This window comes from Syngnathus scovelli, chromosome 4 (assembly GCF_024217435.2).
Source record: "Syngnathus scovelli strain Florida chromosome 4, RoL_Ssco_1.2, whole genome shotgun sequence".
Taxonomy (NCBI): domain Eukaryota; kingdom Metazoa; phylum Chordata; class Actinopteri; order Syngnathiformes; family Syngnathidae; genus Syngnathus; species Syngnathus scovelli.
The window spans coordinates 1,716,553-1,742,500 of NC_090850.1; the positions used below are offsets into that span (position 1 = coordinate 1,716,553).

Here is a 25,948-nt window from a genome sequence, read left to right on the forward strand (position 1 = left end):
AGTACGCACCCCTGCCTCACCCCAGTATTGACTGGATAGAAGTCAGAGGTGGTGCCTCTGTACTTAACAGCACTTTCTGTGTCGGAGTATAGAGCCGAGATGAGATGGACAAGCTGCGAGGGGATCCCACGTAGCCCCAGAAGTCTCCACAGAGCATCTCTACTGACTGAGTCGAACGCCTTCTTGAAATCAATATAGGGTGCAAGCAGCTTTCTATCGAATTCTCGAAAGCGCTCAGTGAGGACACAAAGCGCGAGGATGTGGTCTACGGTTGATCTTTTTGGTGTGAAACCGGACTGCTCAGGGCGCTGGTGGTCTAAGAGCTGCTGACGTATCCTGTTTAGAAGTACCCGGGCGAAGACTTTGCCTGGCACCGAGAGAAGGGTAACCCCTCGGTGGTTGTTACACTCCCAGATCTCACCCTTCCCCTTCCAGATAAGGACGACAACGCCCCTTTTCCACTCGGTTGGGATGAGCCCCAAGCCCCATACGGAGCAAATCAGCGTGTGCAACTATCGGAGGGCGGCATCCCCTCCAGCTTTGAGCATGTCTGCACAGACACCACAGATTCTCGGAGCCTTTTGGACTTCCTCAAGGGTAGGCGCATCAATGCTGAGGGGTGGGTTAGGCACCAGGTTCTGGATGCCCACAGCAGAGAGCTCGCAGCGTGGAGGTTCAGCCCGTTACAACTCCTCGACGTACTCGGCCGAGCGCTTCAGACCATCTCCTTCCGATAGGACACTGCCATCAGCCGCTAGGACCGTTAAGCTGCGCAGGCGGGGCCTGGACGAGCGGAGTTCTTGAATCACCTTGTAAGCCGGGCGAGCGTCACTTTTACCCAAGTGACCCTCGACCGCCTCACAGAGATCTCAAACCCGCCCCTCATGGTCTCGACCAGCAGCTAGAATGGCTTCTCGCCTCAGTTCCCTGTAGTGACCGGTTCTGCCATCGAGTCTTGCCTTGCGGCACTCGTCGATTATGTCCACTGTCTCTTGGGAAAGGGCAGTCCGACGATTCCTAAGGATCTCTGGAATGCTATCGCTGGTAGCCGCAAGGATTGCGTCTCTGAAGCCCTCCCACAGTGCCTGCAGGTCCTCCGTTGCGCCCAGCCCACCAAGCCTCCCAGCCAAGTTCCCGGCATACGCGTCTGCCACGCCAGGCTCCTGCAGTCGACCGACGTCCAGCCGAATCTGGCAGGGCACCGCTCTCCTCGGAGCTCGAAGGCGTAGTTTCAGCGTTGCCACAAAAAGCCTGTGGTCGGTTGAAGAACTGTGCACTTCGGCACACCCTGCAGTTCTGCAGCAGGGTCCAGCGACCATCCACAAGTACCTGGTCAATCTCCTTCCTGACCAGGCCGGTATTTGAATACCAGTTCCAACGCCAAGAATCCGTTCTCTGGAACCATGATCCACCAACTCTCAAACCATGACTCCTGGCAAAGTCAAGCGTCATGGTGCCGTTGGTGTCACGTTCCCCATTGGGGAAATTTCCGGAGCGGTGAGGACCAACACATGTCTCGTAGCCATCCCCGCAGGTACCAGCGACAGCATTGAAGTCCCCAAGAACAATCAGCGTGTCCCTCCGACGAACAGCGTCCACAACCGAGCTGAGTTCAGCGTAGAAGTCTTCCTTCGCAGACAGCTCACTCGTCCCGGTGGGAGCGTACACTGCGACAAACGATACTACGCCCAACGAGTGTGCGAGCCGTAGTCGCATAATATGCTCCGAGACCGACGTGACCTCCTGTATTTGTGACGCCACCCGGTCAGCCACCGCAATGGCCACTCCCTCTTTGTGCTGACCGTCGAGTCGACCAGACCAGTGGTAGATGTATCCACCTGCCCTGATCTCGCCAGAGCCCGGCCGCCGCACTTCAGAGAAGGCAGCTACAGCGATGCCCAGCCGAGCGAGCTCCGCTGACAAGGCGGGCACGCGGGAGTCATCCTGGAGTGAGAGTACGTTTCAGGCGGCAACCCGGACCAAACGCCTCAGGTTTAACCGAGGGTTTCGCGATTGGGTGAGCGACACCTCTGCACCACCGCAACACAAGGCCGCGCCCATACCGACCCGGTTGCTCTGGGGTTTACCCTCAATCGGGCTGCGGGAGTCCCGAGGGCTTTGCCCGCCGCCTTCATACGGTGCCATATTTTGGCGTCGGGGGTACTTCCCGGAGCGGGTTCCTAGTATGATTTCGTGAACATTCTGTTGCGGGAGAAGTTTAAAGGGGTGGGGGTGCAAGCCCCACTCCCCCGTGGCTACGGACGCAAGAGATGCCACCCCTTTCAGCACCTAGGCAAGTGCCCAAGTACCGCCGATTGTACATTTGGTCACAGAAATATTAAAAATATTAAATGATTTATCTCAGAGTTAAGTGTTGTCTGTTTTTGTATGTAATCAACTGGCAAACAGCCCAGGATGTTGTGTGTCTTTTACCTGAAGTCATCCGAGATTCCATCTCACCACATCTCTGCACACCAGTGCTTCTCAATTATTTTCTGTGACGCTCCCCCTCGGAAGAAAACATTTATCATTCCCTTAAACCAGGGCTGTCCAAACATTTTGCAAGGAGGGGCAGTTTTGATAAAGTGAAGGGGCCTGGGGGCCAATAGTTTTTTCTGACATTTTTTAACTACAAAAATTTCATGCAAATAGACACTGTTATAAAACAAATTTCATTGTCCCAATTGTCTTTATTGTTAAAATAACAAAACCAAACGTAATCCACTCGGGTAGATGTGAACAACTCTAAAAACACAAATTATGCCTTTCATTCATATCTGAAGAGTCAGATAACATTGAACAAACAGTATGAAATACCTTAAATTTACAAGAGTTTAAAATTATTTTTGCCTCATGAACATTTTAAACAGGAGTCATAAGTAATGCAAAGTTGTCTGTTATTTAAATTTAAAACAAGTGAATTTTGCTCTTGTCACTTACAATATATTTCAGAAAGTAATAGTTTGTTTCACATCTACAGGTTCATAACAGTATTAACATGGCCACTTCGTAATATTTAATATTAAGTAATATTTACTTTTGACTCACAGCCCCGTCCGTGTGAAGAGTCGCTGTTGTGATGCCAGTTCAGCTTGGAGCTGCTTCACTTTATCAGCGCGGTCACTCCCTGTTAGCTTGTCGTATGTGTTAGCATGTTTAGTCTGATAGTGTCTCCTTTAGGTTAAAATCCTTAAACAAGGCAACCGTCTCTTTAGAAATTGGACACAATTGCCTTGATTTTCAGTGAAGAAGTATTGTAATTCAAAGTCAAATTCAAAGTCAGCTTTATTGTCAATTTCTCCACATGCCAAAGACACACAAAGAAACCGAAATTTCGTTCCCCCCTATCCCGCGGTGACAAGACATGGCCCACAATAGACAAGTAAACAACAGCGTGCTGAATAAATAATGAATAAATAACACAACAAATAAATAAATAAGAGGAGCAAAAAGGAGCAAGTGAGCGTACAGCAAACATTCCAGAAAATAACGCAACAGTGCCGCACGATACGCAGAAGGAGGTAGCGAGTTCAGGGTCCTAACAGCCTGGAGAAAGAAGCTGTTGGCGAGTCTGGTGGTGCGGGAGCGCAGGCTCCTGTACCTCTTCCCAGAGGGCAGAAGGTCAAACAAAGAGTGAGCCGGGTGACTCACATCACTCGCAAACGAGGTTGCCTTGCGGGCGAGATGGGAGGTGTAAATGTCCTTCAGGGAGGGGAGCGAAGCACCAATAATCTTACCAGCCGTATTCACTATGCGCTGCAGGGCCTTCAAGTTCTGTTCAGTGCAGTTACCACCCCAGACAGCGATGCAACTGGTGAGGACGCTCTCAATGGTGCCACGGTAGAATGTAGACAGGACTGCCTGAGGAGCACATTGCACGCCTGAGCTTCCGCAGGAAGTACAGGCGGCGTTGAGCTTTCTTTGCCAGTGACGCGTTGTTTACGGACCAGGAGAGGTCTTCACTGATGTGCACCCCCAAGAACTTGGTGCAGCTCACCCTCTCCACCACAGCACCGTCGATGATCAGCGGCAGGTGTTTTGTGTGACCCTTCCGGAAGTCAACAGCGATTTCCTTGGTCTTGTTTACGTTCAGCAGGAGGTTGTTGTCCCTGCACCACGTGGTCAGAAGGTCAACTTCCGACCTGTACCAAGTCTCGTCGCCATTCGTGGTGAGACCCACCAGAGTCGTGTCGTCAGCAAACTTCACTATGCGGTTGTCGCTGTAGGTCGCAGTGCAGTCATGCGTCAGCAGGGTGAAGAGCAATGGACTGAGCACGCAGCCCTGGGGGGCCCCTGTGCTCAGCGTGATGCTGGCGGAGATTTTGTCGCCAACACGCACCACCTGAGGCCTCTGACAGAGGAAGTCCAGTAGCCAGTTGCAGAGGGAGGTACTGAGGCCCAGCTCGTCGAGTTTGCAGATGAGTCGCTGCGGCACAATGGTGTTGAAAGGCAGAGCTGGAGTCCACAAACAGCAACCTCACATATGAGTCCTTTCTCTCCAGGTGGGTGAGGGCCGAGTGGAGGGCAGAGCAGATGGCATCCTCAGAGGACCGTTTGGCACGGTACGCAAACTGGAAAGGGTCAAAGGTGTGTGTGGGGGGGGGAGAACGGATTTGATGTGCTCCATGACAAGCCGCTCAAAGCACTTCATGATGATGGGCGTCAGCGCCACGGGGCGGTAGTCATTGAAGCAGGACGGTGCAGGTTTCTTCGGCACAGGAACGATGGTGGCAGCCTTGAAACGCGAGGGGACGATGGCCTGCTGCAGGGAAACGTTAAAGATGTCCGTGAAGACACCCGACAGCTCCCCAGCGCAGTCCTTCAGCGCTCGACCCAGGATGATGTCCTGGCCCGCCGCCTTACGGGTGTCAATAGCGGCAAGCGCCCTCCTCACTCCGTCGGCAGACAGGCGCAGGGACTGCTCGTGTGGGGGGAGAGTGGTCTTCAGCGGGCAAGTGCTGTTCTGGGCGTCGAAGCGACCAAAGAAGCGGTTTAGATCGTTCAGCAGACGGACGTCGCCCTCACAGCTCCTCGGCGCGGGCTTGTAGTCCGTGATGGTCTGAATGCCCTGCCAAAGGCTACGTGCGTCCTTGCTGTCCTTGAAGTGGGTGGAGACCTTGCACGAGAACGCCTTTTTCGCCTCTTTGATGCCCCGGGACAGGTCGGCCCTAGCGGTCCTCAAGTCAGCCTCATCCCCCGCTCTGAAAGCAGTCTGAGGACAGCCCCTGTCAGCCACGGCTTCCAGTTCGCGCAAGTGACGACGGATTTTGAGCAAGTCACATCATCAATGCACTTCGTGATGTAAGAGGAAACAGAGTCAGTATACTCCTCTATGTCTGTCCGATCGTTGTAGGTTGCCGCCTGCTTAAACAAGTCCCAGTCAGTGGTGTCGAAGCAGTCACGAAGTGCATCTGAGGCAGGAACCCGCCTCCGAACCGGCCTGGATGCCTTTACCAATTGTCTGTATGCGGGCAAAAGCAAAACGGTGAGATGGTCAGAAAGCCCAAGATGGGGGAGGGGGGTGGCTTTGAAAGCTCCCTTATGCGCAGAGTAGACTAGGTCCAGGAAGCTGTCTCCACGTGTCGGAAAAGTAACATGCTGATGAAGCCTCGGGAAAACAGACTTCAGGTTGGCATGATTAAAGTCTCCAGCGAAGATGGTGAAACCGTCAGGGTGTGCTGTCTGCTGTTCGCTGACAGCCTGGTACAGTTCACCAAGCGCCGCGATCCTGTCGCCTTCGATGTTGGAAGGCGGGATGTATACCGCGACTAGCAGAATCGCGGTAAATTCCCTCGGCAGGTAAAAAGGACGGCACTTGATGATCACAAACTCCGCAAGTGGCGAGCAGTGCTTACATACCACCACAGAGTCCCGGCACCATTCTTCTCGGATGTTGACGCATATTCCACCTCCTCGCGACTTTCCCCCTCGTACAATGGCACGGTCTGCCCGATAGCACGCGAGCCGCTCCAGATGCACGGCAGAGTCCGGAATGTTGTCAGTCAACCAGGTCTCGGTGAACACGAGCACACAGCAGATCCGCACCCTCCGGTTCGTAGACCTCAGCAGGCGAACGTAATCCATTTTGTTGTCCAGCGATCGAACATTCGCCAGAAGAATGGAGGGCACCGGCGGGCGAGCTGGGTCGTCCGCCAATCTGGCCCGGACGCCTCCGCGCTTGCCCCTCTTCTGCCTCCTCGCACACTGTTTCCGACGGCTCCCAACCGGGGCGGGCGAGGTCGGCGACGTTTCAGGACGTAGCAATCCGAGCGCCTTTAATGTCGCCGCTTCAAAGTCCAGAACGCCACAAAACCCACTTCTGCCGATGTCGAGCAGAACCTGCCTGCTGTACTTGTAGCACGATATAGCACGACGAGACGAACACATAAGACTGTCGGACGAACACTCATTAGACGAACAAATCACCGTACTGACGGGACAGAGAGTGGCCGCTGCGTGTGCCCGCCATCTTGAAAAAATTCCCATTTCTCTTGAAAGTGACGGCCCTCAATGTCAACTTTCCTCGCTTTCTTTGCAGTCGCCATGGCAGAAATGAGCGGAGCGGGTGGTGCTGCCACCTTTTGGTAATAGGAGGCATTACAGTTTCAAGTGATTTTTTTTTTTTTTTTTTAATTCAGTTTGACAGTACAGGCCTGCCATAAATAATACATTATAAGACCGAAGCTACGGGCAAAATGAAATCTGATCCGGCCCGCGGGCCGGACTTTGGTCAAGATTGCCTTAAACTCGCCACCATGATTATAAGTAGTGTCATTTATCTATTCGTGTTAACTATTTTTTCCATTGTGTTTTCTCGTTTTGTCCTTCTCCTCTGTGCTATATGCGCACATGCTCAGTGCAACAACAACAAAAATATGCGACTGTGGTCACACTCCTTGTGCACACTCCGACAATAAGAATGTCACAACCACCTACTGTAGTGGATGTGTAATTACTTTATATATTTAATGCGTTATTCTAGTACAGAAACATAGCATGTTTCCTGGGGTCACACACACGCACCACCCGGTGTTGCACCCCCACTGTAAGTGAAGAACTGCTGTATAGGATAAATGCTGTTGGTAATGAATACGTGAGAAAATTCTAAGCAAACTACCAACCAAAAATATGAAAATAAGAGTGATCTGTGCTCTATTTACTCATTAATGGAGTTAATCTGTATGGAATGTGGTCCAGTTTAATCGATCACAACAGAGATCAGAATCGGCTTTATTGGCCAAGATTGTGCATGCCAAACAAGGAATTTGATGCCACTTGATCTCAGCCTCTGTACAACATTTAAGTGACTAACAACATTCAGATGACTAACAACGTTTAAGTAGCAGGAGCAGGATGTTACTGCCCAGTGATGTCTCTGAGACTCTAAGAGTGGTGTGAGTTCATCAGAGCCTGGAGGAAGAAGTCGTGTCTGCTGATTTTGGCGTACAGTGCTCTGTAACGCCGTCCAGAAGGGAGTAGTTCAAACAGACTGTGACCTGGGGGGTTAGAAGGATCTGAATAGATGTTACTTGCATGTTTCCTGGTCCTGGACAGGTAAAAGTCTTGGATAGATAGTAGGTTGGTCCTGATCATCTTTTCTGCTGTCCTGATTGTCCGTTGCAGTCTGTGCTTGTCTTGGCCGATCCAAACCAGACAGTGATGGAGGTGCAGAGGATAGACTGGATGATGGCACTGTAGAAGGTCTTCTGCAGCTCCTGTGGCACGTTGAACTTCCTGAGCTGTCTCAGAAAGTACAACCTCTGCTGGGCCTTTTTCCGGACAGAGTTTATGTGGCCAGTCCATTTCAGGTCCCGCGAGATTATGGATCCCAGGAACTTGAAGGTGTCTGTGGTGGGAATAGCATTACTGAGGATGGTGAGGGGTGGAAGTGTCTCCTGAAGTCCACTGTCATCTCTACGGTTTTGAGCGGGTTCAGCGCCAGTGCTGGTGATCCGGGTGTCAGATGTGATGGTCCCCAGCCTCACCAGCTTTCTCCTGTTGGTCAGGAAGCTGGTGATCCACTGACAGGTGGAGGCAGGCACCGCGAGCTGGATGAGCTTCTGGTGGAGGCTATCGGGAGCGATGGTGTTGAACGTCGAGCTGAAGTCCACAAACAGGATCCTGGCGTACGTTCCTGGGGTGTCTAGGTGGTGCAGGCTGTATTGCAGTCCCATGTTGACCGCATCACCCACCGACCTGTTTGCTCAGTAGGCAAACTGCATGGGACCCGTGATGTCCTTCAGGTGGCTCAACACTAGCCTCTCAAAGGATTTCATGACCACAGATGTCAGGGCGACAAGACTATAATCATTCAAACCTGTGATGGCGGGCTTCTTCGCCACCGGTACAATGGTAGAGCTTTTGAAGCACGAGAGCACCTCGCACAGCTCCAGGGAACGGTTGAAGATCCGTGCAAATATACTTGCAGGAAGCCCAATACGGGTTGTACTGTACTTTCAAAAGGCGCACTGTAATAAAAGCAGTCTCAGTTAAGTGCCATGACTGTGTTTAACACACACAGGGCGCAACGGCTCATAGGGCGTGAGTTTTATATATACAATCCACACCCACAACTACCCCTTTAACGTTCTCATGGCGCTCTCAACTACGTCCGCCTTACAACAACACACACACACACTCTCACGCACATACGCACGCACACACACACACACACACACACACACACACAGTCATGTCAACTGAGAGGTGAAAGCCACATTCACTCAGACAGACACTCAGAAACAGGCAACTTGCAATCAGCTCCAAACCTCCCAACCTGCAGGGGGCAGAGAAAGATTAAACTGTCAGACAAAAACAGTCCAACCCTTGAGCTGGGTGCTGTGGAAAAACTGGGAGCATGCGAGAAGTGTCTACAATGTCATGGAGATGATGGTAGATGTAAAGATACTTACCTGTGTAGGAACCGAGACTGCTTCTACAGTCTCAGAGGGAGTTCTGCCGACCACCATTTCTTTCTTTGCCAGAGAGGAGGGGGCTCTAGAAGGAGTGAAACAGACAGAGCACAAAGGTCAAGCGTGAGTAGGCCCAAGCTTACAGAAGACCAAGAGAAATTTGTGTCTGAACTCTCACCAGAGTTAGAAGAAAAGTTTAGAAGTGCTTTCACAAACGTCACTGCAAAGACACACTGTACTGACAAGCCTGGAGTGATGAAGTCAGGTGCCCTGCAAGAGCTACCAGTCATTCTAATGCTGCTAGAGGTCACTGCCAATGCAGGACAGAAGATAGGAACACTGATAGACTTGGCTTCAGACACTAATTATATCACCCACAGAGCTGCCAGAAGACTGGGTTTGTGCAGTGAAAAGATCACTCTAGTTGTCCATGGGGTGGAAGAATTGCTATGAAGGTCAAGACCAAGAGGTATTTACTAAGAGTGAGGGTCAAGATGCCCACAGGCACAGAAAAAGCTCATCAGCTTGTCTGCTATGGCTTAGATGAAATTGCCAGAGTGAACAGAGCAATAAAACCTGAGCAACTCATGGAGTTCTTCCCAGAAACCAGACTGGAAGATCTGAAAAGACCAGAGCACATCGAGCTTCTTATCAGTCACCGCGAAGGATGACTCACTCCGCAGAGAGTGAAGGTGATTGAAGACCTTGTCCTATGGGAGGGCCCATTAGGAAAGACCGTTGGTGGAGCGCATCCAGATCTCTGTGAGGCGAATATGGCTGCACACACATCTGAAACACACTTTGCCCGATCCATGAGAGCCACTGGAGTGAAATACCAAGAGCTCACTGTATCAGAAGAATTTCACGCTGTAACCAGAAGCACTGTTGCCGACAGAGTTTCTTGACTGGTGGAAGTGGGATAGTATTGGGCCAGCTTGTGAACCAAAGTGTGGAGGATGCAGATGCAGGAAATGTCAACCAGGGGGCAAGGAAATGACACTTCATGAAGAAAAGGAGCTGGAAATTAAAAGGAAAGGTCTCACCTACGTCAAAGCAGATGCTCACAGCAGTGAACCACACTGGGACACAAACTATCCTTGGATTTAGGATCCGGTTTTTCAACCCAATAATAGGAGTGGAGTGGAGGCTACTTTTCTGAGGACAGAAAAACATCTCAGGAGAGAACCAGAGTGGAGGGTGGCATATGGAGTTCAGGTCCATGAGATGGTGGAAAGAGGAGCAGCAAAGAAGCTTACCGCAGAGACCATTGCCGACTGGAAGGGGCCAGTATGGTATGTCAGCCACTTGGTGGCGCCAAACCCTCATTCTCGCAAAACACCTGTGCGTCTCGTCTGGAACAGTAGCCAAAAGTTCAAGGTACTCAGCATGAACGATCTCCTGTTGAAAAGGCCTGATGTCCTCAACCCGATCCGAGCAGTGCTTCTCAGATTCAGAAGAGGTGCGTACGCAGCACGCGGAGACACCAAAAAGATGTATAATTCTGTGGTTGGAAGACCTGGAAATGCATCTCTACAGATTTCTCTGGAGAGACACTGAGGATGGAGATATTAAAGAGTATGCCATCACTAGATCACATTGGCGATCGACCAGCAGGATGCATTGCACAGCAGGCCATGAGAGAGACTGCAAATCTACCCATGTTTTCCCACTTGGAGGACGAAAGTAGGATCCTAGCGGAGGACTCTTATGCTGACGATATCCTGACTTACCACAATGACCTGGAAAAGCTGGGCGAGAACACCAAAAGAGTTGAAGAAATTCTGAAGCCAGGCGGATTCTTCCTCAAGCCCTGGGTCCTGCAGGCCAAAGTGGGAGGCAGGAGCAGTTGCCCCAAAGGCAGAACCATCAACACATAGAGTGCCGATCCTCCCAAACCAAATGAAAGAAGGGGACAACAAAGCCTTGGGAGTCGGCTACCTTGTGGAAAGTGATAAACTGTACCCAATGATGTCAATCAACTTCTCAAAGAGGAGAAACAAAATGAGAGGGGGTCAAAATCTTCTTGAATGGGAGGTGAGAGGGAAAACTCTTAACCTGCTGACTAGAAGGCAGTTACTAAGCCAGGTGGCTTATTTGTATGACCCAATAGGTCTTGTCACACCTGCTGAACAAAAGGGCCATCTTAGTTAGAAGGGCATTTCAAGAGGCTGGGAACAGCGCGACCCGGGATACATGGGACAAGCCATTATCTGGAAAGCTGAGAGAAGAAGCCATTCAGGTGTTTGAAGTGTGCATACATCTCAGCCAAGTAACGTTCCACAGAAGCCTTACTCCAAGTGACTGGACTGGAAAGCCTTGGGGAGTAACATTCTCTGATGGTAGTGACCACAGCTATGGAGCCGTGGTGTACTTAAGATGGGAGACAACACAAGGCGTTGAAGTCAGGCTGGTTGAGTCCAAAGCAAAGCTTAGACCACTCGATCAGAAGGGGGAACCAGTCAAGGCTGAGATCTGTGGTGCAGTCTATGCAGTTCACCTTGGAAAATATATTGAAAAACGCAGTCAGATGGAGATTGAGAAATGGCTCCATCTGCTGGACAGTCAAACTGTATTGGGCACAATCCAAAGAAACAGCTATGGGTATCAAACCTTTTTCGCGAACAGAGTTGGAGAAATCCAGAAATCCTCATCAATTGATGACTGGTGGTGGATCCCAGGGGACTTCAATGTTGCAGACGTCATGACAAGAGGTCCATCTCCAGAGGACCTCCAAGAGAAGTCTGTGTGGCAGACAAGACCCGTTTCTAAAGCAACCTGGAGAAGAGTGGCCAAAGAAATATGCCAAAGAAGTCGCAGCCTATGCTAAGGAAGGCATAGATAGACTCCAAAGGAAGTCCTTCTCAGCAGCACGGACCAGGTCACAAGTTAAGACAGGACAGGGTGATGTGCCATCTGTTAGTACTCTCCCAGATCCTACAGCAGCAGCTAGGAGTGACGCCATACCAAAAAGCCCAGATGGAGAAGGATCTAAGATTCAAGTCCGAAGACCACCAGCTGGTTTTGCAGTGAGAGAACTCAGTTCAGCAGCTTAACCAAGTTGATCAGAATCGTTGCCTGGGTATGGAGAGCTGCAATGAAGTGGAAAATGGTCCTGTCAAAGAGCTCAGCCACAGCCTCAAGTAAACCAAAGTGGGAGGAACTTTCTTCAGCAGAGATAAAATCCAGAACTAAACAAGCTATACTTACCATTGGTGAATGTGAAGCTGCACAAAGAGATCTCTTCCTCGCAGCCCAAGAAGGTCCAGCTTTTCAAGACACCACCCTCAACAGACTTGCCATATTCAGAGATGCAAAGACTGGACTCTTAGTCTGTGAAGGAAGATTTCAGCTCTTTAATGATGAAAAAAACACTGTACCAATATTACCTTATGATGCATTGATAGCCACACTTCTAGCTCAAGAAGCCCACAAGAAAAATCATGAAGAAATTGCAGGTACACTCCTTCAGACGAAAAAGAAGGCATGAATAATAAAAGGCCGGAAATTAGCTCAGAAAGTTGTTTACAGCTGTGTGACATGCACAAAGGCCAGAGCCAGAACATGTAAGCAGATCATGAGTGACCTTCCAATGGAACGGATAACACCATTCAAACTATTTGAATACTCAACAGTGGATTTATTTGGACCTTATGAAGTGAAGAATGAAGTGAGGAAGAGAGTAAGGCTCAAGGTATGGGGAATTGTCTTCTCCTGTATGCTCTTCACGCCAATGTTGTCAGAGACTAGTCATCTGAAGGTTTCCTGCTAACAGATTCACAGCTCTGAGAGGGCATCCAAAGAAGCTGTGGTCAGACCCAGGAAATAACTTTGTGGGAGCCAGACCTGCCCTTAGAGAGCTCTACCTCTTTCTGGACCAGCTGAAAAATTCTGAAGTTGAAAATAAAGCCTCCAAACATGGAACAGAGTGGAGTTGGAAAATTCACCCAGCTGATTCCCCTCACAGGAATGGAGCTGCAGAGGCTGCTGTTTGGACAGTGAAACGTGCTCTGCAAAACCTGGGAGGAAATGGATGCTTTACATGGAGTGTGTTCCAAACCTTTCTTTACATGGCCGCTAACCTTGCCAATGAGAGACCCATAGATGCCAGAACCCAGAGCCGGGAGGACTGTGTAGACTACATCAGACCAAATTCCCTTCTGCTGGGAAGAACTGGACCCAGAGGAGATCTGGCAAGCTTTGAGTTTGAAGGCTACTCCTACAATAAGTTGAGCCATCCAAACTGAAGTTGACCGATTCTGGAAAAAGTGGAGTTAGTTAGCGGGGCCTAACCTATTCATATAAGAAGTAAATGGCATACAACACAAACAAACGTAACTGTTGGAGATATCGTCTGTCTGGCTGACCAAAACGCCTTGAGAGGGCCGTACAAACTTGCCAGAGTTGTCAGCGTCAACACAGACAAGAAAGGCATCATCAGAGATGTACATGCCCGAACCTTCCCCAGTTATCCAGTCACAAAACCGGATCAAAGGAAGAAACTCTTAACAAAAATCCCTCCTACAGTTCTTCATAGAAACGTCAGACCTGTCATCGTTCTGTTGCCTGCAGAAGAACAACAGCAAAACCATCAATAATGAATTGGACGCCTGCGCCACAACGGGTGTGACCTCCTTGGGTTCAAGAACCAGGAGGTCAAGTGGGAGGTGTCATGTCAACTCAGAGGTGAAAGCCACATTCACTCAAACAGGCACTCAGAAACAGGCAACTTGCAATCAGCTCCAAACCTCCCAACCTGCAGGGGGCAGAGAAATATTAAACTGTCAGACAAAACCAGTCCAACCCTTGAGCCCTGGAACTACCTATATACTTTCTGTAGCCTGCATGGCATGGAGAGCAATAAACAAAGGAGAAATGTTTGGTAGCACTGGAACAAACAACAAAACATCAGCTCACGGTCAAGACGCAACTGGTATGAAAATGGACATTTGTATTGATTGTTGAGTAACTATCGATTTGAATGGTCAAATTAAGTTGAAATGTGAAGTTTGAGTACTTGTTTCAAAGTTTAAGTATGTCAATTTAGACAAATGTTTATCTTGAATTATAAGAATAAACAAGTGTTTATTTTGAATTATAAGAACAGACCTAAGTTTATTTTGAATTACAATAATAGACAAAGGTTCAGTTTAAATTACAATGAAACAAATGTTTATTTTATGTAATACTTTCTTCATTTTCTTTACTTGTTTAAACGTTATCAACCTGAAGTACAATCTACATTACAACCTTATTTGGGACCTAAATAGAATGTAAACTGAAACCCAATTAAAGGAAAACTAAATGAAGATTTGAGTTGTCCCTTTGCATTCTTCAGACCAGGCTTTTACCAAGTTTAAGCAAGAACTGGGTGAAACATTGAAACAACTTGACATGCACGTGCGCACGCACACACACGGTGCCAGCAGACATGTTAGCTTTACTTGTTTTACATGTTTACTTTGAATGGCCGGTTCACACCGATGTCCAGCGGTTGGAGTTTCTTTGTCGTGCCTCCCGGAATGACCGCAAGCTCGGCATTCATTGCTTCGATTGTTTTTTCACATCGGCTGTGACAACAGCACACACACACTGGGCGCACTGCAAATCCACGCCCACACTTCCCCTGTAAACGTTTCTCATGGCAACAATAACAACACACACACACACAAGCATACAAGTGTACGTATGTATTTAAAAATGAAGCGGGAGCAAAACTGAGTTTGGTATTCACATTTTATTACCGGTAATGGTCATCAATTAAACCCATCGAAGTCTTCATCCTCTGTTTCCGAATTGAACAGCAGCACTAAATCTCCAACAGACATGCCAGGTTCACTTTCTTCACTGTCAGAGTCACTTTCCGTGCCGTGTGGCTCCTCGGATATGATACCGGCATTTACGAAAACTCGAACAACGGTGCCAGCAGACATGTATAGCATGTTAGCAAGCTTGGCGTTCATTTGCTTCACTTGTTTTTTCACATCGGCTGTGAGATGGGCACGCATAGTCACAGATCAACAGCGATGGTGTTGGGTGGAAAAAAACACCTGGTCTCCTTAGATATGTTTGTGTGTATATGTATAGATAATAATGAGACAGAGGATGAAAGCGAGTGCTTAAGTGTGTGACTGTATTGCACCGACGCCCGTGCGTCATGACGTAACACAACACAGCAGTGCTGCTGGGGCATACCATTGTATTCCACTCCCTCTAACATCTCCCCTTTTAAAGATGGTACCTTATACATTGCTTCAAGCTCCCGCAAAAATTATAAGAAAACTGTGGTGCAGACCAAATTTAAATTAATTCATACTGCAAATCCACGCCCACAATTCTCCCTCTAACGTTCTCATGGCGCTCTTTAATATGTCCGCCTTACAACAACAACACACATCGGGACCACTGCATAATAGGGCGCGCTGCACATTTTGAAGAAAATCTAAGACTTTTATCCGCGCCTAATAAACGTGAAAATACGGTACCGTCTGCAATGCAACGGATCATTATTTTATTCTTCTTTTCACTATATGTTGCTGCTATAGATAAACAAATAGATACAGTATCTGTAATTGATAATCCTTTTCAGTCAAATTAAGTGAAGCTGGAAAATTTCCCACTGCACCCCTGATCTCTCGCACTACACTCAGCTGCTTAGTTTGGAATTAATTAATTTTACTTCCGGAATTAATTAATTTTACTTCCTTCCTGTTTCCCAATCATGTTTTTTTTTCTGGTGCTGATCTTACAGCTAAGGTATCTGGACAGCAGAGAGGATGAGCAAATCAGAGGAATCACCATGAAGTCCAGTGCCATCTCTCTTCATTTCCAAGAGGGTAAGATTCAGCATCAATCCAATTTTCTATTAGAGTAAAATTAAGATACCATGGTATATAATGCCTTTGTTTGTGAAAGGTCCTTGTGAAAACATTTGCTAAACGTGTGTATTGATGTTTTACAAAACTATGAGGAATTTCAATTTGGATTTGTAATGAAGCATAGTACTGAGCCAAAGCTAGGCAAAGTTAATTATGATCTTGTTGCCTTGTTTGTCCTTCAGTCAGTTAGTGAGTCTTTGACCATCCTGCGATTTTGCAAATTTCCCCACGTATAAATTACAGAAAGTCTGAAATTTTCCTCATCGGTTCATTTTCAATTCGAGATAGAATCCATCCATCCATCCATCTTCTTCCGCTTATCCGGGGTCAGGTCGCGGGGGCAGCAGCTTTAGGAGGGACTCCCAGACTTCCCTCTCCCCAACCACTTCATCCAGCTCATCCCAAGGCGTTCCCAGGCCAGCTGAGAGACATAGTCTCTCCAGCGCGTCCTGGGTCGTCCCCGGGGTCTCCTACCGGTGGGACATGCCTGGAACACCTCCCCAGGGAGGCGTCCAGGAGGCATCCTGATAAGATGCCCGAGCCACCTCATCTGGCTCCTCTCAACGTGGAGGAGTAGCGACTCTACTCCGACTCTCTCCCGGATGACCGAGCTTCTCACCCTATCTCTAAGGGAGAGCCCGGACATCCTGCGGAGAAAACTCATTTCGTCCGCTTGTATCCGGGATCTCGTTCTTTCGGTCACGACCCATAGCTCCTGACCATAGGTGAGGGTAGGAGCGTAAATCGACCGGTAAATTGAGAGCTTTGCCTTTTGGCTCAGCTCTCTCTTTACCACAACGGACCGGTACAGGGTCCGCATTACTGCCGACGCTGCACCCATCCGCCTGTCGATCTCGCGCTCCATCCTCCCCTCACTCGTGAACAAGACTCCAAGATACTTGAACTCCTCCACTTGGGGCAGGATCTCATCCCCGATCCGGAGAGGGCATTCCACCCTTTTCCGATCGAGGACCATGGACTCTGATTTGGAGGTGCTGACCCTCATCCCGACCGCTTCACACTCGGCTGCCAACCGTTCCAGCGAGAGCTGGAGATCACGGCCTGAAGAAGCCAACAGCACCACGTCATCTGCAAAAAGCAGAGACGCGATGCTGAGGTCCCCAAACCGGACCCCCTCAATGCCTCGGCTGCGCCTAGAAATTCTGTCCATAAAAATTATGAACAGGATCGGTGACAAAGGGCAGCCTTGGCGGAGTCCAACCCTCACTGGGAACGAATCCGACTTACTGCCGAAAATGCGGACCAGACTCTGGCATCGATGATACAGGGACCGAACCGCCCCTGTCAGTTGGCTCGGCACCCCGTACTCCCGAAGCACCCTCCACAGAACCTCCCGAGGGACATGGTCGAACGCCTTCTCCAAGTCCACAAAACACATGTGGACTGGTTGGGCGAACTCCCATGCACCCTCGAGGATCCTGCCGAGGGTGCAGAGCTGGTCCACTGTTCCACGGCCAGGGCGAAAGCCACACTGCTCCTCCTGAACCCGAGGTTCGACCTCCCGACGGACCCTCCTCTCCAGCACCCCTGAATAGACCTTACCGGGGAGGCTGAGGAGTGTGATTCCTCTGTAATTGGAACACACCCTCCGGTCCCCCTTCTTAAAGAGGGGAACCACCACCACCACCCCAGTCTGCCAAGCACGCCATCCCCACTGTAAACAGTGTTGACGTTGCACTGCTTCCCCCTCCTAAGACGCCGGATGGTGGACCAGAATTTCCTTGAAGCCGTCCGGAAGTCATTCTCCATGGCCTCACCAAACTCCTCCCACGCCCGGGTTTTTGCCTCAGCAACCGCCGAAGCCGCGTTCCGCTTGGCCATCCGGTACCTGTCAGCTGCCTCCGGAGTCCCGCAGGCCAAAACGGCCCGATAGGAGTCTTTCTTCAGCTTGACGGCATCCCTTACCGCCGGTGGCCACCAGCGGGTTCGGGGATTGCCGCCACGACAGGCACCAACGACCTTACGGCCACAGCTTCGGTCGGCCGCCTCAACAATGGAGGCGCGGAACATGGTCCACTCAGACTCAATGTCCCCCGCCTCCCCCGGGACGTGGGAAAAGCTCTGCCGGAGGTGGGAGTTGAAACTCTTCCTGACAGGAGATTCTGTCAGACGTTCCCAGCAGACCCTCACAGAGCATTTGGGTCTGCCAGGTCGGACCGGCATCTTCCCCCACCGTCGGAGCCAACCCACCACCAGGTGGTGATCAGTTGACAGCTCCGAGTGTCCAAAACATGCGGCCGCAAATCCGATGACACGACTACAAAGTCGATCATCGAGCTGCGACCTAGGGTGTCCTAGTGCCAAGTGCACACATGGACACCCTTATGTTTAAACATGGTGTTCATTATTGAACATCCGTGTCGAGCACAGAAGTCCAATAATAGAACACTGCTCAGGTTCAGATCGGGGGGGGCGTTCCTCCCAATCACGCCCTTCCAGGTCTCACTGTCATTGCCAACGTGACCATTGAAGTCACCCAGTAGAACGATGGAGTCCCCAGAAGGAGCGCTCTCCAGTACTTCCTCCAGGAGCTCCAAGAAGGGTGGGTACTCTGAGCTGCCGTTTGCTGCATAGACACAAACAACAGTTAGGACCCGTCCCCCCACCCGAAGGCGGAGGGAGGCTACCCTCTCGTTCACCGGGGTGAACCCCAATGTGCAGGCGCCCAGCCGGGTGGCAATAAGTATACCCACACCTGCTTGACGCCTCTCACCGTGGGCAACTCCAGAGTGGAAGAAAGTCCAGCCCCTCTCGAGAGGGCTTGTACCGGAACCCAAACTGTGCGTGGAGGCTAGTCCGACTATATCTAGTCGGAATTTTTCTGCCTCGCACACCAGCTCGGGCTCCTTTCCAGCCAGAGAGGTGACATTCCATGTCCCAAGAGCCAGCTTCTGCAGCCGGGGATCAGACCGCCAAGGTCCCTGCCTTTGGCCGCCACCCTGCTCACACTGCACCCGACCCGTTTGGCCCCTCCCACAGGTGGTGAGCCCATGGGAAGGGGGACCCACGTTTCCTTTTCGGGCTGTGCCCGGCCGGGCCCCATGGGCGAAGGCCCGGCCACCAGACGCTCGCCTTCGAGCCCCGCCTCCAGGCCTGGCTCCAGAGGGGGGCTCCGGTGACCCGCGTCCGGGCGAGGGAAAACGAAGTCCATTTATTTTACTCGTCATAAGGGGCTTCTGTGAGCCGTGCTTTGTCTGGCCCCTCACCTAGGACCCGTTTGCCATGGGTGACCCTACCAGGGGCACGAAGCCCCCGACAACATGGCTCCTAGGATCATAGGGGCACGCAAACCCCTCCACCACGGTAAGGTGACGACTCACGGAGGGGTCGAGATAGAATCTAAAAAAAAATCTTTTTTTTAAAAATTTATTTGTACATAACCGATTAAAATAAGTACTGTATTTTTCGCACCATAAGGTGCACTTTAAAGCCTTTGATTTTCTCAAAAAATAAAGGTGCGCCTTTTGTGTGGACCAAATTCCAAAATCTGTAAAGTTCTTTTGGGTGGCTTCCGTAATATGAACCAATCACAGGACATTGTTTTGCATATGTAGATCGGGACAAAAAAAACAATCAGAGGACTGAACGTGACACATAGAGGAGTACTTACCGCTGCCGCTATTGGTAAATAAATACTATCGTTTCCGCAAATCTGTAAAGTTGTTTTGTGTGGCTTCCATCACGCAGAGACGTAACACACAGGCACCCGATGAACCAATCAGGACACTACGTTTTACGTAGATCGTGGTGGTAAACCAATCAGAGGACCGGACGTAACATTTAGAGGAATATGTACCTCTGCCGCCATTGGTAAATAAATACTATGTTTCGTGCAAAGTACGTACCTCCACCACCATTGATAAATAAATACTACCGTTTGTGCCAGTCTAAGTTGTTTTGATTTGCACAAACGATAGCATATATTTATCAATGGCGGCGGAGGTACGTACACTACGTACGTGTTACATACAGTCCTCTGATTGTTTTTTGCCCGATCTACGTAAAACGTAATGTCCTCTGATTGGTTCATCGTGTCTACATATTAAGACCGTATAATACGGAAGCCACACAAAACAACTTTACAGATTTTGGAATTCGGTCCACACGAAAGGCGCACTATATTAAAAGGCGCATCTTTGTTTTTGGAGAAAATTAAAGGTTTTTAGGTGCGCCTTATGGTGCGGAAAATAAGGTACTAGCATTTCCTCCTATCAAACATCCATGTTTTGATCACCACCATCGCATTATCATCATGAAAATTTGATAAAAAACGGGTAAAGATTAACTATATTTGTGACTGTACTGTAACTATCTTCCACCCCCTCATCAGGTGATGAAGATTTCTTACTGAATTTGATTGACTCTCCGGGGCACGTTGACTTCTCTTCTGAAGTTTCCACTGCCGTCCGCCTGTGTGATGGTGCCATTGTTGTTGTTGATGCTGTGGAGGGAGTCTGCCCACAGGTATGTTTTGCGATGAAGCACCAAATAATTCTGATTTATTTTTGTTGTTGTTGTTGTCTTGTTGCTGCTAATTTTCTTCCTGACTTACCAACCTCACTGGCATTGGAAATTTTAGGATTTATTACTATTACTGTTCATTTGGTAATAGATGTAGTCTATATTCATAGAGAGATTTTGTGTGGGGCGCTGCAATTTGACTGAAAGAAAGATGGTGTGAGGCCAAGGTGCGGTAGCCGGACCCGGTCAGCATTGGCCGGATGTCGCTGAGTCACGCCGATCCCGACCGACGCACTCAGCCATCCCGACTGCCAGGGCCAGGCACGGGAAAAATATCCTCCTATGCCGAGCTTATCTGCACACCCCGAGGTGCGGTAGAAGGCACCGACGTTGTCGAGTGGATGGCTGACTGTGGCCACACATCACTGCGGGTGAACTCCATGTTACAGACAAAGAGAAAGAAGAGGAAAGCACTTTTGGGAGGCTGCCACTCCGACAACAGCGCCATCCTTCACCACCAGCATCCAACTCTGACATTTTGTCATAATATGATAATTTCATTCACTATTTCTAATTAGCGGCACACTTTAAATAAGCTCGGCTACCTCTTAAACAGGACATTGCTTCAACAAATAAGTTGCATAAAAGAGTGGGATGTAAAACTAAATATGTTTTACTTGATAAACATTTAACAATAGAACAATAGCAGCAAACGCAAAGAAGCCGTTGGAAATGATTTCAAAATGGAAATCCATAAAATGTCATACTAACAAGGGAACATGCAGATTGCTTGTATTACTTGCTTTTCATGTTCTCAAAATTTGTTTTATCTGATCGTCATGGTAGACGCAGGTCGTGCTGCGACAGGCTTGGTTGGAGAACATCAGGCCCGTTCTGGTCATTAATAAAATCGACCGACTTATCGTGGAACTCAAGTTTACCCCTCAAGAAGCTTATGCCCACTTGCAAAAGATTATGGAACAGGTGAAGCTCTAGCAATTGTCTTACGTACACCCTTGTAGCCTTTAAAAACATTTCAACTACAATATTGTTGTGCCGTGTTTGTTTATCTTTTTATCTATTTCTCCATTCATCTATCATCTATACATCCATCTGTTCATCTTTCTCTCTCCCTCTTTCTCTCTCTTTATCCTTTCTCTCGCACACTCGCTCTCCCTCTCGCTATCTCTATATCTCTACCTCTCTGTCTTTCTCTTGCCATCTCTATCTCTATTTTTTTTATCCATCTATTATCTTTTATCTGCCATCCATCCATCCATCCATCCATCCATCCATCCATCCATCCATCCATCCATCCATCCATCCATCCATCCATCCATCCATCCATCCATCCATCCATCATATTTTAGGTGAATGCGATTACGGGAACCTTGTTCACATCCAGAGTGATGGAGAAGCAAGCAGAGAAAACAAAAGAGGAGCAAGGGTGTGAGACCCCACTCGAAGATCAAGTGTATGACTGGAGTGCAGGGCTGGAGGAGGCTGATGACTCTCATCTCTATTTCTCTCCTGATCAAGGAAATGTGGTCTTTGCCAGTGCTCTTGATGGATGGGGCTTCAGGTGAAGATGGTCTATTTTCAAAAGTCCTTTTATATTTGGGTCAATGATTACCTCCTACTTTTCATCTATCCTGTGCGAAAATCAGCAGGCAGCTCAAATGTTAAAAAAAAAGGCATCGTCATCTCCACTGGATTGCTTATTTTGTGGCTCATTAATGTTGTATAGAGATCTGGATGTCATGTGACCATTCCTGTTTACGTCGCCACATTGGCAATAAATTAGCACCAGCACAGTGACATAGTTTAAAGTATCATCAATTGTATCCCACTTGTTAATTCTTAACAATAAAAAATCTAATTTTAAATCTCTGAAACCTGAAATGTGGCAAAAGGTCAAAAACTAACAATTCTTTTCCAAGCCACTGTACAAAAAAGTGGCCAGTAGTTCTTTATCTTCAAAATATCCACTAACTATCGCTTTCATGAACACTTTCTTCAACATTCACATTGTCTCTAAAGTCCGTACCTCACTTAGTGGCGAACGTTTGCAAATGTGTGTGCATGTAGTGAATGTTGATTTTTCATCAGGGTTCGTTAAACGTTGCAAGAGGTTGCAAAGATGTTAGGCAGACAGTCCTAAACAGTTTTCATGGTTGCAAAAAATTTTTCAGGTCCCAGACACATTTGTAACAAATCAAAGTTTTAGGGCCTCAAGAAAAACTTAGTGATCATTAAAGTAGTATGTGAATGTCTGTCAAACATCATTGCAACCCTTTGCAACCTTTATTATGGACCCTGATGAAAAAACACTTGCTACGTTTCCAATCACACACAAGCTGTCAGTGAGGTTGCTATGTCTCATGACATTTGTCTTTTGCAACCTATAGTGTGCTGCAAAAGGATCTGACACATTTGTAGGTTTGATCAAATGCAAATAAATTAAAGAAGCAAAAACCTTTTTTATTTAAAGTACATATAATGCCGTTTTGTTTAATTTTCATTTCGTTTTCGAATAATGTTATTTTGTTTTGTTTCAGTTGCTAACATGAATTGGACCGATGAGCATCGTGCTTTCATTGTGGAAACGTTTATCAGGAATGAATCTGTAACTGCAACAAAACAAGCGTTCTGTTTGCGCTTCAGACTTGGTAGACATGATCCCATATCAGGAATGAATCTGTAACTGCAACAAAACGAGCGTTGGTAGACATGATCCCATACCTGCTCGAAACATGATCTTGTTATGGGTTACTAACTTCAGAGCCAGTGGATCAGCATTGAAATGAAAATCTACTGGTCGACCTTGCACCGCCAAAACTCCAGAAAATGTGGCAGCGGTAAGACCAAAATAACATTATTCAAAAACTAAACAAAAATAAAATGAAACGAAACAAAACAAAATGGCATTATATGTACTTTTAGAAAATAAAAAAACTTTTTTGTTTCTCAAATTTATTTGCATTTTATTAAACCTACAAATGTGTTGGATCAGGGGTCCCCAACCCCCGGTCCGCGAACCGGTACTGGTCCGTGGCTCACTTGGTACCGGGCCGCCAAGCCGCACAGGGAAAAAAAAGTGTATATATATATATATATATATATACATATATATGTATGTATGTATATGTATATATATATATGTATGTATACGTATATATATGTATGTATATGTATATATGTATGTATACGTATATATGTATGTGTGTGTGTGTGTGTGTATATATATATATATATATATATATATATATATATATATATATATATATATATATATATATATATATATATATATATAATATACACACACATATATATATGTATATATATATATATATATGTGTATGTAATAATAATAATTCATTAAATTTGCATAGCGCTTTTCAGAAACCCAAAGATGCTTACAGGGAAGAAGGCAAAGACAAACAGGAGGGGAGGGGTAGGGGGACGGGGAAGAGACAATGGGATAAAATTAAGACGAGAAAACCAGTTATGGGTAGGGGAGGTCATAGGTTTGAGAGAAGAGGTAGGTTTTTAGACGAGACTTAAATATGGGGAGTGTGGGTGAGTCACAGACAGACTGAGGGAGAAAGTTCCAGAGTCGGGGTGAAGTGCAGGAGAAGGCTCTGTCCCCAAAGGATTTGAGTTTAGATTTTGGGAATGTCAGACGTGAGGTGTTGGGGGATCGGAGGGGGCGGTTGGGACAGTAGGGGACAAGGAGGTCGGATAGGTAAGTGGGAGCCAGGTTGTGGAGGGCTTTGAAGGTGAGGAGGAGTATCTTGAAGATGATGCGCTCCTCAATGGGGAGCCAGTGAAGAGAGTGGAGAACAGGAGTGATATGTTCACGGGACCGGGTGTGGGTAAGGAGACGGGCAGCAGGGTTTTGGCAGTCTATGGAGTGAGTGAGCAGTGATTCCAGTGAAAAGGGAGTTGCAGTAGTCAAGCCGGGATGAGATGAAGGCGTGGATGAGGGATTCAGCGGCAGGGAGAGAGAGGCAGTGCCGGATTTTTGCAATGCGTCGGGGGTGGAAGTAGGAGGTCTTGACAACTGAGCTAACTTGAGGGTGAAAGGACAGTGTGGGGTCAAAAATAATGCCAAGGTTGCGTGCCAGGGGGGAGGGAGTGATGTTTGTGGAGTCGATGGTGAGTGTTGGGTTGACAACATTTATCTGAAATCAATCTCAGAGGCGGTAGGTCTTTCTTGGCTTAGCGTTTTCTCCTGCGCAGAAGGGCGCACCCCAGACACAGCAAGTGTGGCTGAGATTCGCGCTCTTCTTGAGATTAGCCGAGCTTTTTATTGAGAAACAATTGGGCAAGTGTACATGATCGGGTAGGTTCCCAGGCAGGAAGTACATTCCATAGTTATCTCATTACCACAGAACAAAGGGGATACTCTTATGGACGGAGCAGTATGGACGTCTCATGACCATTAACTTAACAAAAACATAGTCTGTGTGTCTGCTTCAGCCATCCCATGACAATCTCATGATCTGATCATGTCTAGCTAACTGTGGGGCTTATTGTATAGCGCGGCTAATGACTAGCCGGCCATATGCCCCTAAGTCATTTTCACAAGGCCTGATGGTCACATACTGCAGAGAATCTTGCACACAAAAGTAGATACATAGATTCCAATGATAAAAAGTATATCATTCCCAACAGTGAGTGTGATGGATCCAGTTTTATTAAGGGAGGATTTAGTGCCTATGAGGAGGAGCTCTGTTTTATCACTGTTGAGTTTGAGAAAGTTGTGGGACAGCCATGTTTTTATTGTAGAGATGCAGGTTTCAAAGTGGGTGAGGGAAGGGTTATGGGTTGGTGTGGTGCGTACATAGATCTGGGTGTCATCCGCATAGCAGTGGAAGTCTAGATTAAGTTTGCGGATGCCATTACCAAGAGGAAAGAGGTAACAGATGAATAGGAGGGGGCCAAGAACTGAGTCTTGGGGGACCCTTTGTGTAACTGGGGAGAGGATGGATGTGTGACCGAAGAGAGAAATGAACTGGTTTCTGTTGGTGAGATAGGTGAGCCAGTCGAGTGCAGTGCCCTCAACACGTAGTTGGCGCAGCCTTTGGAGGAGGATGGAATGGTTCACAGTGTCAAAGGCTGCGCTAAGGTCAAGTAGTAGTAGGATGTTGAGGGAACCAGAGTCAGCGTAAATGAGGAGATCGTTGGTGACTTTAACAAGAGCTGTTTCAGTGCTGTGAAGTGGGCGGAATCCGGACTGAAACGGTTCAAAGAGGTTGTTGGATTGGAGATGGGTGTGGAGTTGGGCGGAGACAATGCGTTCAAGGATTTTGGAAAAGAATGAAAGGTTAGCGATGGGACGGTAGTTGGAGAGGTTGAGTGGGTCCAAGGTGGGCTTTTTGAGGATGGGGTGATGGCTGCAAGCTTATAAACAGTGGGAAAGTGGCCGAGGGATAGAGACTGATTAAAAAGGGTGGTGAGGTAAGGGAGGAGGACAGGGAGGCAGGCCTTCGTTAAGATCGTTGGAAGGGGGTCGAGAGAGCAGGTGGTTGTCTTGGATGCGGTGATGATGTCTAGGATGGTGGAGGAGTCGACAAGGGAGAAGGCAGTGAGAGAGGGGAAGGGCGGGAGATCGGGAAGGGGGGGCAGGAGAGGAGGGGAGGCGGGGGAGGAGGAGTTGTTGATGGTGATGGT

At 48.2% G+C, this 25,948-nt stretch overlaps 1 protein-coding gene across 5 annotated transcripts in view; it reads left to right on the plus strand.

Moving 5' to 3' along the window:
* Positions 1–25,948, plus strand: part of efl1 (elongation factor like GTPase 1) — a 94,651-nt gene that overhangs the window by 14,611 nt on the left and 54,092 nt on the right. For 3 of the 5 annotated variants that reach the window (XM_049717402.2, XM_049717400.2, XM_049717401.2), the window contains exons 4-7: positions 15,661–15,745; positions 20,139–20,272; positions 21,116–21,253; positions 21,640–21,851. In XM_049717402.2, the coding sequence (XP_049573359.1) occupies positions 15,661–15,745; positions 20,139–20,272; positions 21,116–21,253; positions 21,640–21,851 (569 nt within the window). Of the gene's footprint in view, positions 1–15,660; positions 15,746–20,138; positions 20,273–21,115; positions 21,254–21,639; positions 21,852–25,948 lie in introns of those variants that run through there. The other 2 variants (XM_049717404.1, XM_049717403.1) reach the window with 2 other exon arrangements.